Below are 24,073 nucleotides of genomic sequence, written 5' to 3' on the forward strand. Positions count from 1 at the left end.
AAAACATCTAGACCTAAAATATTCTTCAATGGTTCGTGCAAAGACCATTCGTAATATATATATATATATATATATATATATATATATATATATATATATATATATATATATATATATATATATATATATATATATATATATATATATATATATATATATATAGTTTGCATCCTTGTAATAATAAAAGAACTCCCTGAAACGATTTTTTTTCAAGAAATGGTTTCAGGGAGCCAGAAGAATTCTGTGCAGAGGTAGAGCAACCTGCTGCACTAATTCAAAGACGGCGGCTGCTGTTGTGCCTCCTCTTGGCGACCCGTTCTAATATGGTATAGTTTAGGGAGACGCGTTGCGTTTGCTATTGCGTTGCGATTTAAGGTGCCCGTTGCGTAAAATAGCATATTTTTCAGAAGCGGATGTGTCTTAGCAGCACTTCATATTGCTCTCTCTTCTTTGTTTGCTGCCTCACGTAGGGAGGGAGCCGGCGAGTTATGGGCCATGGAGCTCCTTCTAGTGGCAAGATCAGCGCCAGCTATAGAACCCGGGGTGGCCCACTGTCCTGCTGTCGATTCCTGACCCTGGCTTTCCTAATGGCCTCCATTCATGGGACGGCAGAGGGACTACAGAACGACTCGGGGCACGCGTCTGTACAAGGTATCGGGGGAGGGAATAAGGGGAAAAATATGTATACACATATGGGTTGGCTACACAGCAGCGTCTGCGTGTTGACGTACAGTGCGGTCCACTGTTAAAAGGAAACGGCGAGTGCGTGGCCGCTGCGCTCCGCGAAGCACCGACGCCGAGAAATGGCGAGAATCGCGCACAATCGGCACATGCGCACCGACCCCATGAGGCGGGAGAATCCGCTCTGTCGTCTGCTACGGCGCTTCGCCGGGCCACTCAGATCCTTCTAGTGCGCAAGCTCGGCGGCGCAGAGGAGCGCCGTAGCAGACGACTGAGCGGCTTCTCCCGCCTCATGGGGTCGGTGCGCATGTGCCGATTGTCCGCAAATCTCGCCATTTCTCGGCGTCGGTGCTTCGCGGAGCGCAGCGGCCACGCACTCGCCGTTTCCCTTTAACAGTGGACCGCACTGTATGTTTTGCACTTAGTGATGTCCTCGGACGATGGCAGTCAGCTACCGTTGCGACAAGAGTTTACAAGGCAGGGGCCTTGTCTTTTCTCCGCGAATGTCTAACTCATGTGCGTGTATTCACTGGGCGTTCTTACGTCTTTTGGTTGTTGTTGCGATGTGTATTTTTAAACTTTATTACAACTCGTGCCTTGCCCTTGGTCATCGCCGGAGGGGGAGATGCGGTAAGGGAGTTGGAGAAGGAGGGGTGAGTGTGGGAATTAAATGGCATCATGTGTGCCGGCTTTTCGAATGCAGTAGGGAAGAGAGTCTAGGACCATCTCCCTACATGTGCTCGGTAGACCCTTCGGGATGGGTCCGCTCCTGCAGCGTTTGTGGTGTGATGTGATGGGGCATTAGAGCATGGGTCTGGGTTCCCTGTCTCTGAAAGGCAGGGTCGTTCCACAGCAAGCGGTTGAGGTCAGCGACTCGTTGGCTGTCAGGTGTTTAACATAGTTCGCAGATACCATCGCCGTCGGGTAGTTAAAAGCGGGCAATGATGTGCGGCGTTACGGCACTGTTCGTCCCATTACGTCGGGGTGTGGCCGTCGTGTTGGGCCGAACACTGCCGTAACGCCGAGCATCATGGCCCGCTTTCGACTGCACCTCGGCGATGGTATCTGCAAACTATGTTTAACACCTGACAGCCAACAATCACTTTCTATAAAACGTCCCTATTTGTGTGCGTTTTCGTGTGCTGGCTTGTATCCCCCATTTTCAAGCTTTCTGTTTCTACATGGTGTAGCAAGCCAAGTTCAGCTAGCCTGACTTCTTTATATCAGTAAACTTCTCCCTCCCTCTGTCCCTCCCTGAGGGAGAAAAGGTGGGAGTGAGAAGTTTATCTGAGCTTTAAAATTTTGTGAAATTGTCCGAGCTTTGAAATTTTGTGTCAGCACTCCTTTAAGCGCTGTAATTCTGAGGCGGAGTTTGCGGTTATGTCTTTGCTGTTTCCATCGTTTTTTAAGCTTCGACGAACTTCCTAGAGATGAAAAAGCTTATAATTCACGCTAGGGGTCTAGAAAGAAGTGGCTATGGTTTTAAAGTAAGATAGTACTACCCTACGCACCAACCTCTAGCCACGACGAAGCTGTTGGCAGTTTCTACGAGGTGTCCGAAGCTGCAATGAATAAGTTAAAAGCCGTGTACACGATAGTGATGAGCGACTTTAACGGCAAAGTAGGAGAAAATCAAGTAGTCGAACTAGCAGTAAGAAATTTTGGGATAGGCAGTCGGCATAGCCGAGGAGAGGCACTGGTTGGGCTAGTGAAGACTAGTGACCTGAAGGTAATCAATACATTCTTCAGCAAACGGAAGAATAGCAAATAGTCATGAAGAACTCCGACAGCAAGACAGAAAACGATATCGACTTCATTTTGAATGCTAATTCAATTATTGTTCAGGATGTCGAGGAGCTAGGCAAGATCAAGAGCTGTGGTCACACGTTGGTGGGGAGCAGAATAAGGCTGGATCTCAATAGGGAAAGGATAAAATTAGCAAGAAAAAGAAAACTCAACTAGCAGTCAGTAAGAGACGGAGCGCAGGAGTTAGGCCGGGTTCAGACTGTTGGCGCAACTGTCGTGATAACTTTCAAGAGTGACGTCATTTCACGTCTCAGCCAACCGAACTGAGTGACACGCCGTTCTTTTACGTGCACAGATCACGATATGGCTTTTGCGTCGGTAGTCTGAACATAGGCTTAGGTAATAATAACGCTTCAGAACAAATTCGCGGTCGGGGCTGCAGAGAGGGAAGACAGGCTTGGCGTAATGAACGAGAATCCATCAGCGATGATTAGTCATCAGTAGCTGTAGAAGTGAAAGATCCTAGAAAAAATGGGTAAAGCATCTCATAAAACGAATGAAATTATCATGAAATACAGAAATATGAAAATGTCAAGAACGAAGGAGCAAGTCAAATTTGCGTAGCTGTCGAAATTACCAAAAGTAAAGTTAGCGACATTCCTACACACAACAGGGCATGGATTAGAGAAATGTTTAAAAATATGTTATATGTTATAAACTATGTTATAGGCAACCTAAGTTATGTTATATGCAGTTATGTTATAGGCACGGAGCAAGAATATATAGGAGAGGAAACGCCCATATCTGCCTGCGCGATCGAGCGACCAGATAATGTCACAATGATAACTACGGCGACCTACGGAGCTCCGCAGCAGCGGCGGCGAACAATTTGACAGCGGCACCTGGTTGAATGTATTAAAAGCATTGCTGTTGTTTGCAGCATCTGCCGCAAGGCGTGAATCGCTATGCGCTCGAGCTGCTGCGCGACGCGGGGACGGAACGCGCGTTTATCTTGGACGTAGCGCGCGCGTCATCGTCCCGCAACGTCGGTGATGCTGGCACTTTTAAGTGCACTGTCGCATAACCAATAAATTGGCCGGTGCACTCAACTCGCTTCCATCGCATCGCATGCGAGAAAAGGCCGTGCGTTCGCAGGTTTACATTTTTAAATGCAGAGCATTTCTTTAACTCACGATGTCACCCGTTCTTGGCGTCCGTAGTTGTCCGCATCACTCGCCTCGACATGCCCGGCTCAGACGTTTCGCTATCGGCGCGATCAACATTCGATAGCGCCCCCAGGCACGTTTCAAGGACACTCTCTCCCCTCTCTCGGACTCAACGTGCGCCGAGGCTGCCAATTTTACTGCCGACAAGCGCTCTCTCGTCAGCAGTTGCCACAAGTGCAACAACATTAACGTAACGCAAACTACTTAACGTCGTGTGCCCCCGGAAATGCTCTGCATTTGATCGTGCCCCTCGCGAGGGGGATGTTTCACTGCGTCGCCATGCGAACAGTTTGCCACGCTTTAGTTTCAGTTCCGTATCTCCCCGCCGCGGCCGTGGAGAGAAGGCGGCCGGCCGCGACTCTCGCCACCGCGGCGCTGCGGTTGCGAGTTGCGCTAGGAAAGCGAGCGTCGTCTGCTAGCGGGAGCGGAACGCGTTCCGCTCGGCATCTCCGGTCTTCGCCACTTCTGGCTGCGCACTGCAAAAGAAATAACTTTTTTTTTGCGTTTACAGGCTTGTATTTTGGGCTTGCTGCTCGCGCAAGATTGCTTACGCATTAAAAGAAAATGCCCCTTTTATTCGCTCGTACCGGCCAGTGTAAATGTGACCGAAAATTAATCGCGAAGGCGGGCTCTTCAGCCAACGGAAGCGCAGAAGAGCGCACACACTCTCGCTTCGGCCACAGAATGTTTCGGCGGCCCGGCGAAATACCGACGCGATGCCGCAGCAGGGTTGGACTGGACGAGCGCGAAAAGAACGCACGCCGCCCGTGGCGGTGACCGCGCACTTTCTTCGCTTGCCGCCAGATGCCGGAAACTTGACGTTCGCCAAGTGCTTGTGACATTATCAGGCTGCCCCAGGAAGCTCAGTTTCCCCTCCTATTTTATTCTTGCTCCGTGCTTATAGGCAACCTAGCATAAGCCGGGTATTGGAAAAAAGACAATGCGTTCAGAGACGAAAGAGCTGACGTCACGCGGAACATGAATGAGCTAATGAAGTAGCGAAATATTTTACAACGAAGTGTATGCTAGCACCATTAAACAGGTACAGGAAGGACGAATTTGTTAGAAGGACTAAAGAATTTAGTCCTTCAAAGTGTGGCTATTGGGATGTTGTAAGACTCTTCAAATAGCCGAATTAGAATGTCAAGGTTATCCTTTCATGATTAGTCGTGAACGAATCAGCCATTTTGTGTACACTGAAGCTCTGCTGAAATACATTTTTTGTGCCTTGTTTTATGGTACATTGCATTTTTTTTCTACCTTCTGGGTATAGCCATTGAAGATGGCTCCACAGTGGAACCTGTCATATTCAGTGCGACTGCTGCAAGCATTTATGCCTCGGAGTGGGCCCGTCAAAGCCCGCCCGTCGAGGAAGTGGGGACGCCCGTGGTCGACAGCGCGTCTTCACAGCATTCCGAGCACTTGTCGCCTCCGAGTCGGCAATTGTTCTGCGTGCCACCTTCCATCGATGAGTTCCCGAGGGACCCGTTCACACAAGAACAGCGACTCGGGGGCTGGCTGGCCGTGCACTTCACCGTGCTCGCCTACCTGTGCTGCATGCTCGCCATCGTGTGTGACGAGTACTTCGTGCCCTGCCTCGAGAGGATCTCCGATGGTGAGTCCACTCTCTTTCCCTTTTGTAGCGTAAGCTACACTGGCCGAGGTTGAGCAGTTTCGCGTGGGCCGTGAGGGCCGCACTGCGCAAGTGCGAAGAGCATGATATTGGGTTGGATTTGGATTGGATTGAATTGGCTTGGCTTGCATTGGATTGGATTGGGTTGGATTGCATTGGAAATCCAATCCTGTTGTAGTACGGGTGTGCAGAGAATGGGGCCTCCACATTCGCCAGTCTGCGCATTCCAGAGGAGTGACGTCATAGCCGTGGCAGACGCACTGGCGCCGGCGCGTGCCCAGCTGTCGGCTCCTTTGCGCAGTAGCCAAGTCTGTCACTGCGCCGGAGCCGCTTGATAGCCGTTTCGCGTGGCTCCTGTAGAGCCGTGCTGCTCATGCGCGAGGAGCAGTGACTGCACTGGACTGGACTGGATTGGATTGGATTGGATTGAAAATCGTTTTAGCAGCAGTAAGCATGATAATCAGCTAATCCTAGACAACCAGGAAACCTAAGAATAACCAGCTGCACCTTAGCTCACGCTAAGTATATCCTGGCATAGCCGAGCTAAGCCACTGCTAATTTTTTTTGTCCGATTTCCGTGAGGTGAGGTGTGTAACGATGACTGATTCTGTTCCGAGGCAATAGCGTGCTTGCACAACGGCCGTTCGTCTACACGTTCAATAATTGAGCCGGAAGCCAAACTCACGTTGCATGTGGCAGTCATGCTACAGGGATTTCCGTTCTTCCTCCTCGCATCCCGCTTGGTATATAGTAAGTATACTGTTACGTGCCAGTGTGAAGGGAAAGAGACGGATTTACTATTCCAATGCCAAGGACCTGCCGGTAAGATGTAGATACCCCCGAGCAAAACTGACCATTCTCCAGGATATGAGAGTATTGCGCCTACGCGCTTCTGATGACGCGTGATAATGCGCGCTGGATACCGAACAGCGCATGACGCTGACATCGGGGGTTCACTTGAAGGGCCGTGCTGTACTCGTATACGAGGAGCGCTGGCATCGTTTTGCTGCTACTGCTTCCACCTGCGGCAGCCAGGGCTATGGAAGTTTCCGCCGACGACCACGATCGTAGCCTTCAGTCTGCCACGTGCGGTTCAGTGGAAACGGCTCTAAATAATGGCGGCATGCGGCGGAAATCCTTCAATTCGATCTGAGCTACACCTGAACAACACCACTATCTACAGCAGGGCGGGTGTATATTGGGCAGCATCCGGTGGCTGCGGTGTATGCGAGGGAAATGTTGTGATGATGAGTAGAGGTAGTTCCTGGTAGGGGATATTTGTCCTGAAATGAGGAGGAGGAGGAGAAGGAGGAAGGAAGGGTGCTCAGTGCTGTATGCGCTAATTCGCATATTTCGGAAATAACTTCGGGCGTACCAAAGCCGCTTCCGCACTCTCTTAGTTGTCGCTTATTGCTCATAAAAGTTGATTTGTGGTACACTGAATGGCGGAAAGCGCGGAGGGAAAGAGAATAGCTAAAAAAACAGAAAGAACTATAATTTTCGTTTTGTTATGCATGCTCTCAAAAGGTTTCACTGCATTGCATAAACACGAGTCTATACTTAATCACTATACTCTACACCAGTGGTTCTTAAATAGGGTTCAGCGGACCCCAGGGGGTCCGCAAGAGCATTTGAGGAATCCGCGAAACCTCCTCCAAAACGTTTATCGCCGCCATTTTTTCTTCCATTTTTCCAGAACTGGCTGGCAATGTAAAAAGGTGGCTCCGCCGTTTGACATGTACGTTTAGTTTCTCCACCTACCTCATATTTTAACATCTGCTTTTCGCACAACACGCCAGCTGTGAGAGGGGAAAAATGAGAGAGATAAGGCAGCATACGGGTGTTGAGATGACTATTCAAGAGCAAATTGTTCAACATTGTGACATGCATCGTCATGCATTGTGACATGCATCGTCATTGCATTGTGACATGCATCGTCATGCATTGTGACATGCATCGTCATTGCATTGTGACATGCATCGTCATGCATTGTGACATGCATCGTCATTGCATTGTGACATGCATCGTCATTGTGACATGCACCTTTTATGACCATGCATTGTGACATGTATCGTCATAAAAGGTGGAAATTGAATAACTGTGGGGCCTACGTAAGTTGCAAGTGAAAATTGTTTGACGTTATGTTACCGATCAACATACCTTTCATCGTGGGTTTCCTATCACTTTCGCAAGCCCAGGGTTCATGCTGCACTCATGGCTGAGAACCACTGCTCTACACTACTACCTTACTCCCTGCCGAATTTTATGTGTTTCGTTGTCATTAAGAATTGTCGAAAAGCAAATTGCAGGGCACCGCCGCAGGCATTTTGGCCTGCCACAGACGGAGTTTGGGAGGATGGCTGTGAGGCGAAGTTGTAACGCGAATTTCCTGAAACACGTTACGGAATGTTCGCCCGCTGGAAGAGAAACTAAAACAATGCACAGTGTCTTTGTACTGGCTAAGAAGTGAATCGTTTCGGGACTTCCAAATGGCTGTAATTTGCCTGGCATCCGTTTGTTCATGGCCACGGCTACGACGGCCTCTCACCGGGCTTAGCCACTATGCCCACCACGTCTCCTTCCTCAGATGTGCCCTCGCAGTCGGCAATTTTCGCTGTTTCATATTTTAGATCGTATCCTAGCTGCCGCTAATATTTCACTGATGTGAAAGCATTATGTACCCCACGAAGCGAAAAACTCTGTCTTCAGAGCAGAGGAAGGACCCAAAGTTGTAGGTGCTTTCACGTTAAAAAAAATCCCGCCATCTCCACGAAGTGAATGATGATGAGAGGGGCGAAGCTAAACTGCTTATCGGTAAAACCGTGAAACATTCGCCCACACATCATATAAAGACTCGACACGTTGTTATAGGTCTTCTTGACGGCGCGCACCATCTGAATGAGTGAGGGACATAGGGCGCGTTCGTAGCCATGCTCGCGTCTCGGTTTGTAGCGTAGTGGGAAGAGCGCCACGTACATCCCGTTGCGGCCAGAGAGTCGTCGGATCGAAACCGGGCGCCGCCGCGTCAAGACCACCACTCCTCGCTCGCAAAGCTTGAGACTTCCCTCCACTCCGTTGACGAGCCCGTCGACGACGTCGATGTTTGTGGTGATCATGTAGAGCTTTTATGGGACGATGAGAATCTCCACGGGAAGTTGGCAAATTCGGTGTGTGACACTTCAGCCACCTTGGCCGTCGCCTTCTGCAGAGCGTCTTGTGTCGCGTACCCCCGGTACGTGTCTTGAGCTCGCAGTCGACGAACGACAACCTCTTCTTCTTCATCTCCTCCTTGTTGGGTAGCAACGAACGCGTTGAACGTTTTGACATCTTCGTCCAATCTTTGGTCGGCCAATCCCTAGGGGAATCCTGCCACAATCATCACATCAGCGGTATGTACACGGCGCTACAAGGGACGGTACAGGGCCCAAACAAGAGGAGCTTCGCCCCTAAAATATCGCCGACCACGGGCTGCAGCCCCTTCGATATCGGGCTTACTGCGACAATAAAGAGCGAATGCTGCCTGCATCCCCATTGCAAAACAATCAACAAAGAAAACTTCCACGTAAAGCGCGCAACCACACGCCCCCGCACACAACATGGTGGTTGGCCAGTCCCTAGGGGCATCCTGCTACAATCATCATCAGCGGTATGTACACGGCGCAACGAGGGATGGGACAGGGCCCGAGCAAGAGGAGCTTTGCCCCTAAAAAAATGGCCGCGTACCTGCTCCTTTCGTTGCAAGTGTTGACGAAAGACGATAGTCGACTGGCGCACCTGGCAAGTAAATCCCTCCCCTCTCTTTCATGCTCATTTCTCACGTAGTTACTCTCCTGCCTCGTTACTCCCAAGATAACACGCTAGAGGTTTCTTCAAGTCAATTTAAATTTAACGCGTTCCACTGTTCCAGGTCGGGTGCCTCGATGCCAGCGCTGCCGTATGCCGGAGACGCGCGTGAATCGAGGCAACCTACTACAACGTTTATAGAACCACGTTGCCCTACTCCACGAGCGTTCCAAGCGGAACGTGAAACCTATCTTGTGGAACCTTTCGTTGCTGTTGCCGTTTGATTTCTTAAATGCCGCCAGGAGCTATAGTAGCGCTGGCAACAGCAGGCGACGGTTTTTTGCAGTTGATGTAGTATTTCAGTTGCTATCGCAAAGCCCAAGCATCCGTGAATTTTTAAATAAAGGAACACTGCAAATATCGCTTATGCATTGTTTTTCCGCCTTATATTTGCGTAGTCTCTTGTTTTAATGTCTACAAGTATGGACATTGACACCGGACGTTGAAGTTTGGCTGTGGGTATATAAGACTACTGCGCAGCTTCTGCTTCACTTTGACTGGGTGGCTGAATCGAGGCGCAGAGAGGCAGACAGACAGAGACAGACCAAAATTTCCGTGGTCAAGAAGCCCAAGAAAGACTGTGGTCTTTTAAAAAATGAAAACGATGGTAGGGACGGCAGTCGCGGTGACAGTCGAGTGTCTTCAACGTTACTCTACAGGCGTGACACACGGGATGCGGCTTTCGCGGTACGTTGATGTCTGCGTACCTGCTTTGGATGCGAAAACAGTATGGCTGGCCCTTGCGATACCGTACTGCTACCTCGCGTCTGTTTCGTGCCGATGCCATGAAGCGACAGTACAACGAACATGCGTGCCTTGGAAGTATGGAGTTCCGAGTGTCCTTCGGTCCGGTGACGAACACGCCTGAACCCCACGACCGATTTACAAATACCGACTTGATTCACCAATTCCCATTGACATGATGCTTCCGCATTGAAAGTGTGTAAGCAGAACTAAGTGCCTCCAGTATTTGTTTTATGCAGAAATGCATTATAGTCGGGGGTTGTCGTGCGTCCCTTGGCCGGCGTCCGCAGCGCGTCTGATGATGATTGTGGCATGATGCCCCTAGGGATTGGCCAACCGAACAATCCATCACGAGATAGCTTCGCGTTCAACCACCATCGTCATCTTCCCGTAGGGGAACCGCTGAAGAAGAAGAAGGAGAAGAAGACAAAGCTGCGAAGAGGAGGGCTGCGTGAGTTTTGGCTACCGTTATCCTCCTCGGCCGGCGCATCTTCCCGATCTGAACCCGGTCGAGGAGCGGCTCATCGCGCCTCGACTCCCCTTCATGAGCATCAGGCGGCTGACTCGAGGCAACGGGCAGTTTGGAATCAAGGGACAGGCGGTGAACGTGCCCATCGACGTATTGAAGGTTGTGCGGTGCCTTCCTCGCATGGTACCCGAGGACGTTGCGTTGGACGTTCGCATTTCTGCATCCTCACAATCCCCCTCGGGGAGGTGCAGGGGAGTGTTTTTTACTTTCAGAGCGAATGGAGGGAAAGAAGGCTAAAAAATCACGCATGCCGAATTCTCATTGGTATATCTGCGCGATGACTTGACCATAGGGGTTTTTGTAAAGCTGATTTCGAAATTTTCGCTCTTTCTATTCCGTAACAGCGCTGAAGATATCCTCGGATGTCGCCGGCGCTACGGTCATGGCCGTGGGAACTTCATCGCCTGAATTGTACTCTGCCATTATTGGTGAGCATGACAACAGCGTCTGGCACTGAACCAAAGTTTTTTCAACGCATTTTCTGAGCGATTCATTTTCCTGTTGTTAAAGTATTTTGGCACAGTTATTATTCTAGGCGACAGCCGTATTTGTGTGCAGCGCCAAGTTCACGTGATGCATCGGGGGGCGTGGAAAGTGTTAAACGTAAATTAGGTCAAAGAATTACACGCAAAATACTGAGTGTTATGCAAAATACTTTCGCAGTGTTCGTATCGAGTGTAAATCCTCTCCCTATATTAAATTTCACTGGTCTGCGATAGTCGTAATAAATATTTCTGAATGGTCTGTCTTTAGGGCGAAATCGATGGGTATTTCTCTCTGGTTCCCGACCAATTTTCAGGGAATTTTGACGGTCCTCATTTTGAGACGTTTTCTCCTCTTCCTGTAAAAAAAGAGACTTTGAGAACGCCCTGCCACTCATACTTTTAAAAATAGAAGAAAATGCAAAGGTCAGCTCGCAGTAACGAATGTTTCAGCTAATCGAATTAATGAACTCAATAAAAAGTTGAATTTGCAGTATGTAACTTCCCCTCTATGACATGACTCTCCACTTATGCAAACACACGCTTTCGCGCCGGCTACACCGACACTTGAAACACAGACGCAGTGTTTTACGGGACTTGGGATATACCACGTATAGCATATAAACCTCTTGAACAAACTAATTGCTGGCCGTGACGATAACTTGCCCGCTCAAGGTAACTTGGTCAATAAACAAAGCAAACCCAAAAAATACAGAAGCTTTAGGAACGTGAACAGATGGGCAAAGTGTTTAGGCAATCAATGCACAGAAACAAGCATTTCGAACCAGCCTGACCAACATTGAGAAATAATAGCGAACTTGTTCGATGGGCACGCTTACAACCGGCTGCCGGCAGCGGAGGTAAAGAATCATCTGTGACGACGCAACACGTGTTATAAAGCAGACGCCGGGTAAAACGGGACTGCAAAGTAGTGCAGACAAAGCAGACCGCGTTCACTGAATCTGTTTTTCGCGGAACTTACTGCCTTGATTGTTTACTGAGTTTCTGCGCCGCGGATGGTAATCTTCCCGATATTATGCATTTGGATAGAGGGTGCCACCGCTCAGTAAAGCCCCTGCACGCAACTGAACGACCGAAAGAAACACACACACAAAAAAAACAACAAGGCCAGCACCTCTCTTCTTATGATAAACGAGCTGACAAATTAGAGAAACAGGATAGTCTATTGACGTACCTCTTGCTGCCTTTTCAACCGTGATCGCGAACCCCTGGCGCCATTCTTTGAGCTTGTTTGCTCTCTTTTGCCTGAAGTACTCAGACTGCGTGCAGTAGGTCGGACAAAAAAAAAAAAAAACACGTCATTTTGTCTTGTTGAATGCTTGCGGTGAGCGCGGCCGGGCGAAACTAATGGCGCAGGTTCCTTTGTCACGGAGGGAGACATCGGCGTCGGTACCATTGTGGGCTCGGCCGTGTTCAACATCCTCGGAGTCACCAGCGTGACCGGCGTCTATTTGCTCAGCACGGTGAGAGGAAGGCTGGCGTATTGTTATCAGAGAATTATCCGTGTCTCTTTCCCGCTTTCTTTTCTTTTGTCCGCGCTCCGTCGTTACTCATCTTGGCTACAAGCCGCGCTTCATTTCGAAGACTCAGAGGAATTACTCCCCGCGGAAACGCGGCCAATAGAACGTCTTTTGAGGTGCGCCTGTCTTTAGCCCGTACCCCCTTGTAATGGCGACAGAAACCATCGACTCGTAATCTTCTCTGCCAGTTGTATAAGAGCGGAATTTCCGTTCTCACAACCCTCGATAGCGAGCGCTCTTGAGACACAAAATGCAGGCTTTTTGTTGTAGGTCACGGTCGGAAGACAGGCGCTGTCTATAGGGAGAGCATAGTCGGCAAATATATATATATATAAAGAACCTATATATATAAAGAACCCATGAATTACCCTTACAACATTAACGGCACGCAACTGGTGAAAGTACATCAACACAAATATTTAGGCGTAATTTTAACATCCAACCTTAAATGGGACTTACACATCACTCACATAACATCCACTGCATTGCAAAAATTATTTTATATTAGAAGGTGTCTAAGGCTCGCACCAAAATCAACTAAGCTTTTAGCCTACACCACTTATGTCAGACCAGTATTAGAATACGCCAGCACCGTTTGCTTCCCTTATACGCTCACTAACATAAAAAGACTAGAAAAGGTACAGAGGCAAGCTGTAAGATTTATCTGCAATAAATTTAAACGTACTGACTCACCAACTAATATGCTATTGGACTGTGGACTTCATACACTTCAGGTTAGAGCTAAACAAGCCCGTCTAAAATTTCTCTTTCAACTATTGCACAATCATTACAAAATCAACGCATACAAGTTCATCCACCCTTCAGAATCCCGGCAAACAAGGCAAAAACACGCGCACACTTTGACTGAATATCCTTGCAATAATGACGCCTTCAAATATTCTTTCTTCCCGCTTGCTATCCGAGAATGGAATCGCTTGGACCCATCGGTTACTAATACAGATTCACTTACTGATTTTTTGTCGAGAATCGCTAACATTACCAATTAACAGGAAAGTGAAACATGCAACCCTAATTTTTATGAAGTGTGGACTCGGATGTTATGTGTTCTGTACACTTACGGCGAGCACCGCTAAACTTGCGTCTACATAACGTACAGCATCATGTTCAGTCACTGCGAATTTTGACTGTACTAACTTATCTGTAATGTATTTTCTTGGAATACAATATGTATGACTTGCCTCACAATGTTCCTTATCTTTTGTTTTCTTGCTTTGTAGTAAATACTATATACCCGCATGCGCAAACTTCCCGCAGTGTTTTTACTTGATTATTCATGGTTTTGAGACTTTTTTTACGGTTCCGCTCGGCGCGGTATTGTCGTTATGGTTCGCGCAACGTATGGTTAGTCTGTATACCAATCTCTTTTCTTTACACAAGTTGCTTTTTTGGCTTATTTGAGTGCACTTTCCTTGTTGGCATCCTTTATAAACTGAGGAACCTCAAATTATTATGTTTGTATTATGCGTTGCTCAACCCTTCTACACGTTTCCCTTCCTTTGTATCCTTTATAAATATGTGCAATCTAAAATATGACGCTTACACCACAGTTACTGAACCCTTGTTCTTGTTTTGACATTTTGTTCTTATTACTGTTGTACTACCTACCGACTAAGTACTTTTGTATGTATATGAATACACCCTTGTATGCCCGCCTGCCTTGGTCTCAAGAAGAGACTGGCAGTATTTCAAATAAATAAATATATATATATATATATATATATATATATATATATATATATATATCAGGGTGTCGAACCGAAAAAAAATACCGGTTCGGTTACGGTTCGACACAATCACGTACCGAACCGGTTCGCGAACCGGTTCTGGAGCTTGAACCGGTTCGCGAACCAGTTCGATGAGTTGAATTATCACTGAAATTTAAAAAAAAAACATTTACTAGTTTAAAACGACCCTGAAGTCAAAACAAACAAAAATTCAAAATTCTGCTGCTCCCCAATGGCAGTGGCGCAATTGCAAAGCAAACTTTAAACAACCACGAGATATTAGAAAAACAGATAAAGTGGCGACGATTTACCACCTTCTTTCTCGCTATGACTTTATGTTGTCCCAGCGACTATTCATAAAGCCACCACCAAAAGATATGACGGTGGGATATATTTTCTGTCCTTTCCTTTTAAATGTGGAGCATTTCTTAGGCTCGCGATGTCACTCGTCGATGTTGTCGGCGCCGTCCACACGCTTACTGCGCATGCGCGTCGCGTCGAGGCGCAGGTGCGCGTCTCTCCCCCGTACCCTCCTCGCTCTCAACAACAGGTGCGGCGGTGCGGGAGGAGCGCGTGTACCCCGTGCGCTCCGTCGCTCTCGACAACAGCTGCGGCGGTGCGGGGGGGAGCGCGTCTGTGCGCGCATGCGTCGTAGCTACCCGTGCGCTGCGTCGCGCTGAACAGTAACGGCGGCAGGGCGTGTACACGTGATAACGGCGTGGTGGGTGCGTGGAAAGTTCACGCGCTTGTGTACGGAAGTGTGCGCATGCTCGTCTCTCCCCCGTACTCCTCTCCCTCGAACGCGGGTGGTGTGTATATAAGCGGCGGAGCGCACGTTCGGAATTCAGTCAAGGACGTCTTTGCTTGGCTTTCGCTTGACTTGACGCTTTGCTTGACGGCACCAAGCAATAAAGACAGACTTTAACTTTACACTCCTTGCCTTCGCTTCTCCTTCATTCAATAAATAAGAGTAATAAAGATGAAATAACAATTAAGCAATACCCAATTACGCAACATTCACGCGATACCCCCACCACTCTGCGACGCATTTACTCGAGTTCCCCCCGTGGGAAGATGCGGGCGGGTTTTTCTTGTTGAAACCGCAATCGTCGCTATGCAATCACCCATCACGCTAACCTTTAAGCCTTAAATTTAGTCCTGCGTACTGGCGCGTTCAAATACCAGCGCTTAATACCAATGGCGCACATTTTTTATATTTCTAACAAAACAGAAAAATCCTACAAAAGGCTTATAAATACTACCAATGAATTAGATTATTTGGTCAGCCTGAATAATTTGTTAGCTGTCACCTTATCGAATGTGTTAGCCACACTTTTGTTAAACGTAAGCTTTAGTTAACGCTCAGTCACTGCATTATTGCTCTGACCACTGCAATTCTTTTTGCGATACCGAAAGTGTGCATTACAATCAGTATGTCATCGTTCCGTGTGCTACATTGCGGAATCTTATAACAGATAATGCGGTTACAAAATGAAAGATAAATTCGACACGCGGAGCATGAGATGGGACTTTTTGGGTAGACGCTCTTTAATTCGTCCACAGCAGTAATCCCCTCCGGAACGAGTCGCAGTAGAAGCAATGTAGTGAGTTGGGCAAACGGCTTAGCAAACGGCTTAGCCCCTGAGCAGCTCTTGCGGTCACACTTGTCAAGTATTAACAATTTGCAGGTGTCGGACCTTTTAAACAAATTATGAAATGCAAAAAGTTTGCACACATCGGGTGTGAGCTTTCGCTTGTCGCAGTGGAGCACTCCTGCAGCCTGATTGCTCCAATGAAGTGGAAACTAGGGAAGGGCAAAGTCGTTTTATATCCCCTGCAAGCTGCCGAGAATTACATTTCGTTTGGTCAGCTTGCACTACGCTCGCGCCTCCAGCAGCAACAGACCATTGCTACATTGGTGCTCATTAATTTCCCCTGTTGTTACATAGAGCGTGATAGTGTTCAGTTGTCTGGAGGGGAAAGTGCGCGAGCAAGTACGAAGTTGATGGTACGTGAAAGAAAAAAAGGTCTGAATTGCATTGACTGTGCAATATCAACAACAGAGGGTCGAACCGTTTCGGCATGAACCGGTAACCGTTATTTCTTTTTTCGGTTCAGTTCCGGTTCGGGTTCAGCGTGCTCAAAAAATAACGGTTCGGGTTCGGGTTCAGTTCCGGCAAGAATATCGGTTCGGCTCCGGTTTTCGGTTCGGTTCGGTTCCGGTTCCACACCCTGATATATATATATATATATATATATATATATATGGCAGTCAAGAAAACCTCGCAAAGCAAAGGGATGAATGCGGTAGGTCATAGAATCAGATGAAAAATTTTTTGAGTCAGAAAGAAAGTGGCTTACTCAAAAAAATTCTTCATCTGTTTCTATGACCTACCGCATTCACCCCTTTGCTTTCCGAGGTTGTGTTGGCTGCCAACTCTTATTCTATCTTAATTCACCCAGCCCCTCATTTTCCATTTCTGATTCGCTACATACATAGCGAGGGCCTCTGTTCTGGAAGTCTTGGTGCTAAAGGTAGCTTAAGAGGGTTCAACGCTGGTCGACCACTCTCGACATGTCGAGATCACTCGACCACTCTCGACACTCGAGTCACGGCCCGGGGGTAAAAAAGAAGGTCCCCTTCACCCTGAGTAGTCCGAGTGGCGCTGCCTACCACCCCCAAGTGCAGGAAACAAAAAATGCCTTAACATAAATACCCAAGAAAGTGGTGGGGAAACAGCCCCGCCGGTAGCGTAGTGGTTATCGCACCAGACCGGTATTCTGGAGGTCGTGGGTTCGGATCCCACCCGGCGGGCATTTTTTCTCCACTTTCTTTCTGACTTCTATGGCCTACCGCATTCACCCCTTTGCTTTCCGAGGTTTTCTTGACTGCCAACATTTATTGTGTCTTAATTCACCGAGCCCCTCATTTCCCATATCTGATTCGCTATATACATATATATACATATATATACATATATATAAGGTTAGTAGAGACAAAGACACACGAGAAAGACGTAGAAAATAGAAATAAGTTTATTGACGTTTCAGGAAGACGACTTCCTTTCTTCAGAGTGCAAGAATAAGTTCGTTTCAGAGTTATATATACACAGAAAATGTAGCAAGGGCGAGGGCAAGGTAAGAGAAGGGAGAGTTTGTACAATTGGATCATGGTTGGTGGGTAGCAAAAGAATGAAGAGAGGACGGAAAAAAATGATAAAAAAATAATAAGAACACACAGTCACGCGGTACGCACATTGGAAAGAAAGAGACAAGAACCAAACAGAAAAAAATAACAAGGTAATTCCCCCTCCCCCGTGGCAACAGGGGTGAAAGCGGGGTCAAAACAAGATATGCCCATGCACGTGTTTGACAAGGGCAAAAAAATTAGTCATGCGGAACGAAGAAGGTGCAAAGAAGATATGCCCATGCACACAAAGGGCGAACATCTGCCCATACACACCCGTTCTAAGAATCAGGGTAAGGTCATTGAAACCTAGACAAATATATATATATATATATATATATATATATATATATATATATATATATATATTGTAAGGGCCTTGAAGGACAGCCGGTACAGGACGTTTATTAGGCGTAGCAGCCCTCGCGGAACACACACTCAGCTGGCGGCGAAGAGGCGGACACGAGCGCCAAGATGGAAAATGAAGATGAGGATGACTATCAGAGGAAGATGAGGTATGGGATAGTGGCCACTGGGTAACTGTGGTAGCGGTCAATGTCCCAAAGGGGTGGCGCACGACTAACTGCTCACAAGATATATATATATATATATATATATATATATATATATATTTATTTATTTGGAATACCCTCAAGGCAATTGCATTGAAGAGGGGAGTGGGTGATTACATAACAAGAAATAAAAAAAATGCAGTACAGCGAACACATTGCGAGTACATATCACCTCTAAAACAAACGTAAAACAGTAAATAAGGTTGTAATCATTCTTTTACAACGTGAGAAACGTAGCTAAGGTATACATATTTGTAAGGAGTAATACAGGAGGTCAGTGGCAATTTCGTGTCAGTTCTGGCGTTCCTGGCAAGACTCATTAAAAAAAAATAAAAACAATAGAAGCAAAACAGCAAAACAAGTGGGATTGGCAGGAACCATTGTATCGCTACAGACAATAGACAAATCTAGGTGATGATGTTGCACACAGCGGAATGAAACAAGTCTGGGTTGCTAATCGTAGCGACATCAGAAGGAAGATGATTCCAGTCCCTAGAGGTACGTGGAATGAATGAGTGAGAAAAGGTTTTAGTGTTGCAAGTAGGAATACCAACTTTGTAAGCATGGTCTAAACGAGAAGATACGAATGAAGGGGGACTAAGTAGTGCGTTGTGAAGCATGCCGTGTGAATATATTTTACGGAATAAGCACAAACGTGCAATTTTTCGTCGTGACGTCAGAGATGGGAGATTCAAGTTAGTTTTCATTCTGGAGACACTGGCTGCTCGCTGGTAGTTAGAAAGAATAAATCGTGCGGCGTTATTCTGAATCATTTCTAGCTGGTTAATCAGTACTTCAGTAGATGGGTCCCATATAGATGAAGCATAGTCAAGTTGTGAACGGACAAGGGATTGGAAAAGGAGCAGTTTTACAGAAGAAGGAGCGGAATGAAAATTACGTCTTACATAGCCAAGCATTCGATTGGCTTTATTAGTGATATAGTCAATATGAAGATTCCAAGATAGGTCAGCAGTGATATGAACGCCCAAGTATTTATATGAAGTAACAGCTTCGAGGATTTTCCCATTAAGTAAGTACGGGTGCGGGTTAGTAGCGGCACGGGAAATTCGCATTGATTTGCATTTATTAGTATTTAATGTCATTTGCCATGTACTGCACCAATGGGATATGGAATTGATGTCGGACTGAAGTGTGCACATGTCATTATCATTATCAATCTTCCTAAAAATGACACAATCGTCAGCGAATAAATGCACTGATGATGAAACACACTCAGGCAAATCATTGATGTAGATGAGAAAAAGTAGTGGACCCAGAACGGTGCCCTGGGTACACCTGAAATAACCGGGCTTAAAGATGAAATGGTGTCATTGGCTATGACAAATTGCTGGCGATGCACGAGGAAGCACTCAATCCATTTGATTATGCCGGTGGCGAGACCTATATTTCTTAGTTTGTGAAGAAGTAACTGGTGCGGTACTTTATCAAACGCTTTTGCGAAATCAAAAAAAATGCAGTCGGCAAAGGAACGGTTGTCCAGAATACAGTGAAGCTTGTTAGTAAATAAAATTAACTGGGTTTCACATGAAAAAGACTTTCGAAAGCCGTGCTGTGCGGGGTCAAAAAATGAATTAGATTCAAGAAAGTTGGCAACATGAGAATAAATTATATGTTCAAAGATTTTACACGGTATGCTAGTGATAGATATTGGCCTGTAATTGAAAGGGGACTGTTTATCTTCAGATTTAAAGACAGGTACCACTTTGCCTATTTCCCAATCATCTGGGATATTACTTTGTTCTAGTGATTGCTGAAAAAGTTTAGCTAGGATAATAGAACAGTTGTGTTTGGTACTTTTAAGGAATTTTGAATTAATACCATCAACGCCAGCGGAAGAACTAGTTTTAAGTGAGTCAATAATCTTAATTATTCCATTTGGGTCAATTTGCAGAGGGTACATCGCTACGTAGGCCCGACCCTTAAAGTTGGGTAAAGAAGGAGTGGAACTGGAAGAGAAAGCATCTGAAAATACTTTGTTCAGCGCGCTAGCACACTCATTATCGAGCATTGGTTCGCCGGTTGCGTCAATTAACGTTATTCGAGAATCTTCCGTAGGGTTGACGACGCGCCAAAATTTCCTCGGGTTATTTTGCAAAAAGCTAGGCATCGTATTTGTCAAGAAGTTTTGCTTTGCAGTTTTGACCGCTGCAATATACTCATTAACTGCTGAGCGGTACAAGGACCACCTATAAATACTGTGAGATGTCTTGGCGAGACGGTACAGCCGCTTCTTTCGGTTTGATAAGCGCCTAATATTTGGGTTATACCAGGGAGCATTCGAATTACACGGTATTTCCCGAGTAGGTATGAAGCGATCTGTTAATTCAATGATTTTGTTCTTAAATAACGCCCAGTTGCATTCTAGCGATCGTTCATCGAACCCATCTAAGTAATCAACTATAAATAAATGCAATTCACTATTTATTTCCGCAAAATTGGCTTTGTTATAATTTCGAATGGTTTTTGTTTTTTTGGAACGTTTTTGCACTGGAATTGTTACAGTTAAGTTTAAAAGGGCATGATCACTCAGTTTGGGCATGTACCTTATTTGCGAACACAGATCGGGGCAGTTTGTAAGAACAATGTCCAATATATTCGCGGTAGTTGGCGTCACTCTCGTAGGTTGTGATACTAATTGTGTTAAGTTAAAGGCTAAGCATAAGTCAATAAATTGCTGAGTACTAGATGAAAACGGTGTCGAAAATGGTATTGAGGCCGACCATTCAATTCCTGGGTAGTTAAAATCACCCAGTAAGAAAATAGGACATGCTGGGTATCGGGATACAACCATGTTTATAGCGTCGTGAAGGTCGCTAACGAACGTCAGCGAGGAATTTGGTGGACGATAGCATGCACCGAAACTTATTCTGCGATACGACAGCTTAGCAGATACCCACACGATTTCTAAAACCGACGGTATGTTAAGTGAAAAGGATTCGAATTGTTTTTTAACAGCCACGAGAACACCGCCCCCTTGCCTTGCGTCCCTATCACGGCGATAAAGATGGAACTGGTTAAATGAATCAAAAAGTTCACTATAACGTATATTTCTATGGAGCCAAGTTTCCGTTAACACTACAATATCTGCAGATGAAGAATTAATTGCTGCTGACACTTCAGTGCGCTTACTGATTAAGCTTCTGATATTCGTGAATAAAATGGAAGCATGCGCAGAATGGGAACTACTACCACAACCCCTCGCTACCCGCTATCTTGGTGAAACCGGAGATTGTACGGGAAGGGGGGCGGATACACCGGGAGTATTGTTCTCATGGGAATAAAGCGTGGTTGCTTCCATCACGGAATCTGTTACGTGGTCGTAAACGTAGTATTTATCATTTAGAAGAAGTTTGTTATACTTTAGTTTGAAGGACGGAGAGTTGGGCTGTGATTTGGCAAATTGGACTAGTTTTTTGCGAACTAGGCGTGTTGCAGGCGAGAAGTCTTCGGTAACGTTGACATTGCCCACTTTCAGATTATTCTTTTCGTGTAGAATTTTTTCTTTTGTTTTAAAGCTAGAAAACTTAACTATTATTGGACGGCATCCTGAAGGTGAAAACTGTCCAAGACGATGCGCACGTTCAATGCCACATATCTCACCCTGAAGGCAAGATGAGAGCAAGCCAAGGATTTTTTGTTCTGTTTGATCCCAAGTTTCTTTTCCATCTGGCAAACCATGAAAAATAAGGTTATCCCTCCTAGCCCTATCTTCAAGTTCATCAACTCGAGACTGAAGAAAATGATTTTGCTTTTTAAGGTCGTCAATTGTAGACTGCACATCAACCTCGATCTCTTCTAAAGCTTGCAGTTTCTTTTCAACGACTGTCAGTCTAGTTCCGATAGCAGCCAGTCCAGCCTCAATACTTTTTTGACTTGCATGAACCTGCGCAACAGTTTCCTTCAATTCGTTATTGCTTATTTGTATTGTCGTTACTTGCGCTTGCACAGCCTTTAAAATGCTCAAAATCTCGCTGCCATCACCAGTACTACTGTCGTCAGTAACACTACTAGAACCAGCGCGAGTTTTACTAGTTGGACCAGGGTTCGTTTCGACGTCCCCGGACAGCAACAAAAGTTCAGCACAACATATACACTCTGTCAGAACAGCACAAAGCACCCGTGGGCACGGGAACAGCAATAAACATCGGTTGCTACTTCTTTTCGCGTACAATGGGATGTTGTTACACACCTGTGATACAAGCAGAGGCGGTTTTTGAGCCATTGTGGCCCCTTTGCTGCTCCAGTGCCACTGACGATGCCGGGGGAACGCCAGCCTTTTGTAGTCGATGCTGCGGGTGCCTCTGATGTCACTCCGGTGACGTGCTTGATATGAAGAGTGTCGCTGAGCCAGGGCATGTGCGCAGTAGCATCCAGCGACGGTCCGTAACTTTGATGCTGTGGAGCGAAGGCAAAAAGCGACGAGCCACTTGCGCTGCTGTTGTGCCGGAACGCAGCACAGGCCAGGAGCGGAAGCAGGACCTGTGATACAAGCAGATGCGGTTTTTGAGCCATTGTGGCCCCTTTGCTGCTCCAGTGCCCACTGACGATGCCGGGGGAACGCCAGCCTTTTGTAGTCGATGCTGCGGGTGCCTCTGATGTCACTCCGGTGACGTGCTTGATATGAAGAGTGTCGCTGTATATATATATATATATATATATATATATATATATATATATATATATATATATATGTGTGTGTGTGTGTGTGTGTGTGTGTGTGTGTGTGTGTGTGTGTGTGTGTGTGTGGCGAATCAGAATAGAAAATGAGGAAATGAGGGGCTCGTAGGAATAACACAGAAATAAGGGTTGGCAGTCAAGAAAACCAAGGAAAGCAAAGGGGAGATTGTGGTAGGTCATTGAAACAGATGAAGAATTTGGAAAGAAAGAAAGAAAGAAAGAAGAAAGAAGTCAGAGTGGCGCTGGCTACCACCCCCAAGCACAGGAAAAAATTACATTGACATAAATACCCCAGTAAGCGGGGGGGGGGGGGGGGGGAAATCGCCCCGCCGGTAGTGTAGTGGTTATCGCACCAGACCGGTATTCTCGAGGTCGTCTGTTCGGATCCCACCTGGCGGGCATTTTTTCCCCACTTTCTTTCTTTCTTTCCAAATTCTTCATCTGTTTCAATGACCTACCACAACCTCCCCTTTGCTTTCCGAGGTTTTCTTGACTGCCAACCCTTATTTCTATATATATATATATATATATATATATATATATATATATATATAGGGTTAGTAGAGACTGAGACAAACGAAAAAGATTGAGAAAACAGAAATAACTTTACTGACGTTTCAGGGAGAGGACTCCCTCTCCTCTCCCTGAAACGTCAGTAAACTTACTTCGGTTTTCTACATCTTTTTCGTTTGTCTCAGTCTCTACTAACCTTATGTTTTCGCGCTCTGTGTCAGTTTTTATCTTTTCAGACTACTATATATATATATATATATATATATATATATATATATATATATATATATATATATATATATATATATATATATATATATATATATATATATTTATTTATCCAACGGGCATTTGCTGATATTTAAATGCGGTGAACGAAAAGAACTGTGGCACTTTGATGTTAACGTTTTCCACATTCGGAATTGTCTCGATGCGGTTCTATCAAGCTCGATTAATTAAGCGCACATGTACATAAACGCTAGGGTTACGGGTAGCGTTGGTTCAGACGTTTTCCAATAGGAGACCTTCCAGTGCCATTGTCCGCGAATTCAACCGCAGGCGCCCGCAGCGACCTTTCGGAAGTGTCTGAACGTTTTACGGCGAAGCTGTTCATTTTTACCCTCAATGTCATGACCGTGTTAGCACGCCGACAGAAACTGCGAGCAATCCTAAGTGCCGCACTGCGCTTCATCTCTTTCGAGTGTGGCTAAACAGTGGGCGATCCCGCCTCTATTCGCGGAGCCTTCTGTTTTGTCTCTTCATCACGTGCCATAGCCCTCACGTAGCGAGGGGAAATTTTCTTGATGCTAGGCCTAGCGTTGCGCGTTGACGCCTGACGTCGTAAGCACGTACTCGTAGCTTGACGTACAGTGAGCTTGACATTGCTTGTCACGTCGTTAGGAACAACGTTTTGGCTGCGTACGGTTAAGCTAG

General features: G+C 46.3%; 1 protein-coding gene and 1 non-coding gene across 2 annotated transcripts in view; both read left to right on the forward strand.

Moving 5' to 3' along the window:
- LOC144169644 (sodium/potassium/calcium exchanger 5-like) overlaps positions 1-24,073 on the forward strand; it is a gene marked incomplete in the record, with an annotated part of 85,709 nt that overhangs the window by 47,857 nt on the left and 13,779 nt on the right. Inside the window, 4 exon segments of the mRNA XM_077698910.1 lie at positions 471-651; positions 4,927-5,268; positions 10,747-10,830; positions 12,262-12,368. Of these exon segments, the coding sequence (XP_077555036.1) occupies positions 471-651; positions 4,927-5,268; positions 10,747-10,830; positions 12,262-12,368 (714 nt within the window).
- Positions 16,913-16,985, forward strand: Trnat-ggu (transfer RNA threonine (anticodon GGU)). The gene has a single exon. It is a non-coding gene; the product is annotated as a tRNA-Thr (tRNA).

The sequence above is a fragment of the Haemaphysalis longicornis genome, unplaced genomic scaffold (assembly GCF_048455015.1).
Source record: "Haemaphysalis longicornis isolate Haplotype H1 unplaced genomic scaffold, Haemaphysalis longicornis Haplotype H1 scaffold_2, whole genome shotgun sequence".
Taxonomy (NCBI): domain Eukaryota; kingdom Metazoa; phylum Arthropoda; class Arachnida; order Ixodida; family Ixodidae; genus Haemaphysalis; species Haemaphysalis longicornis.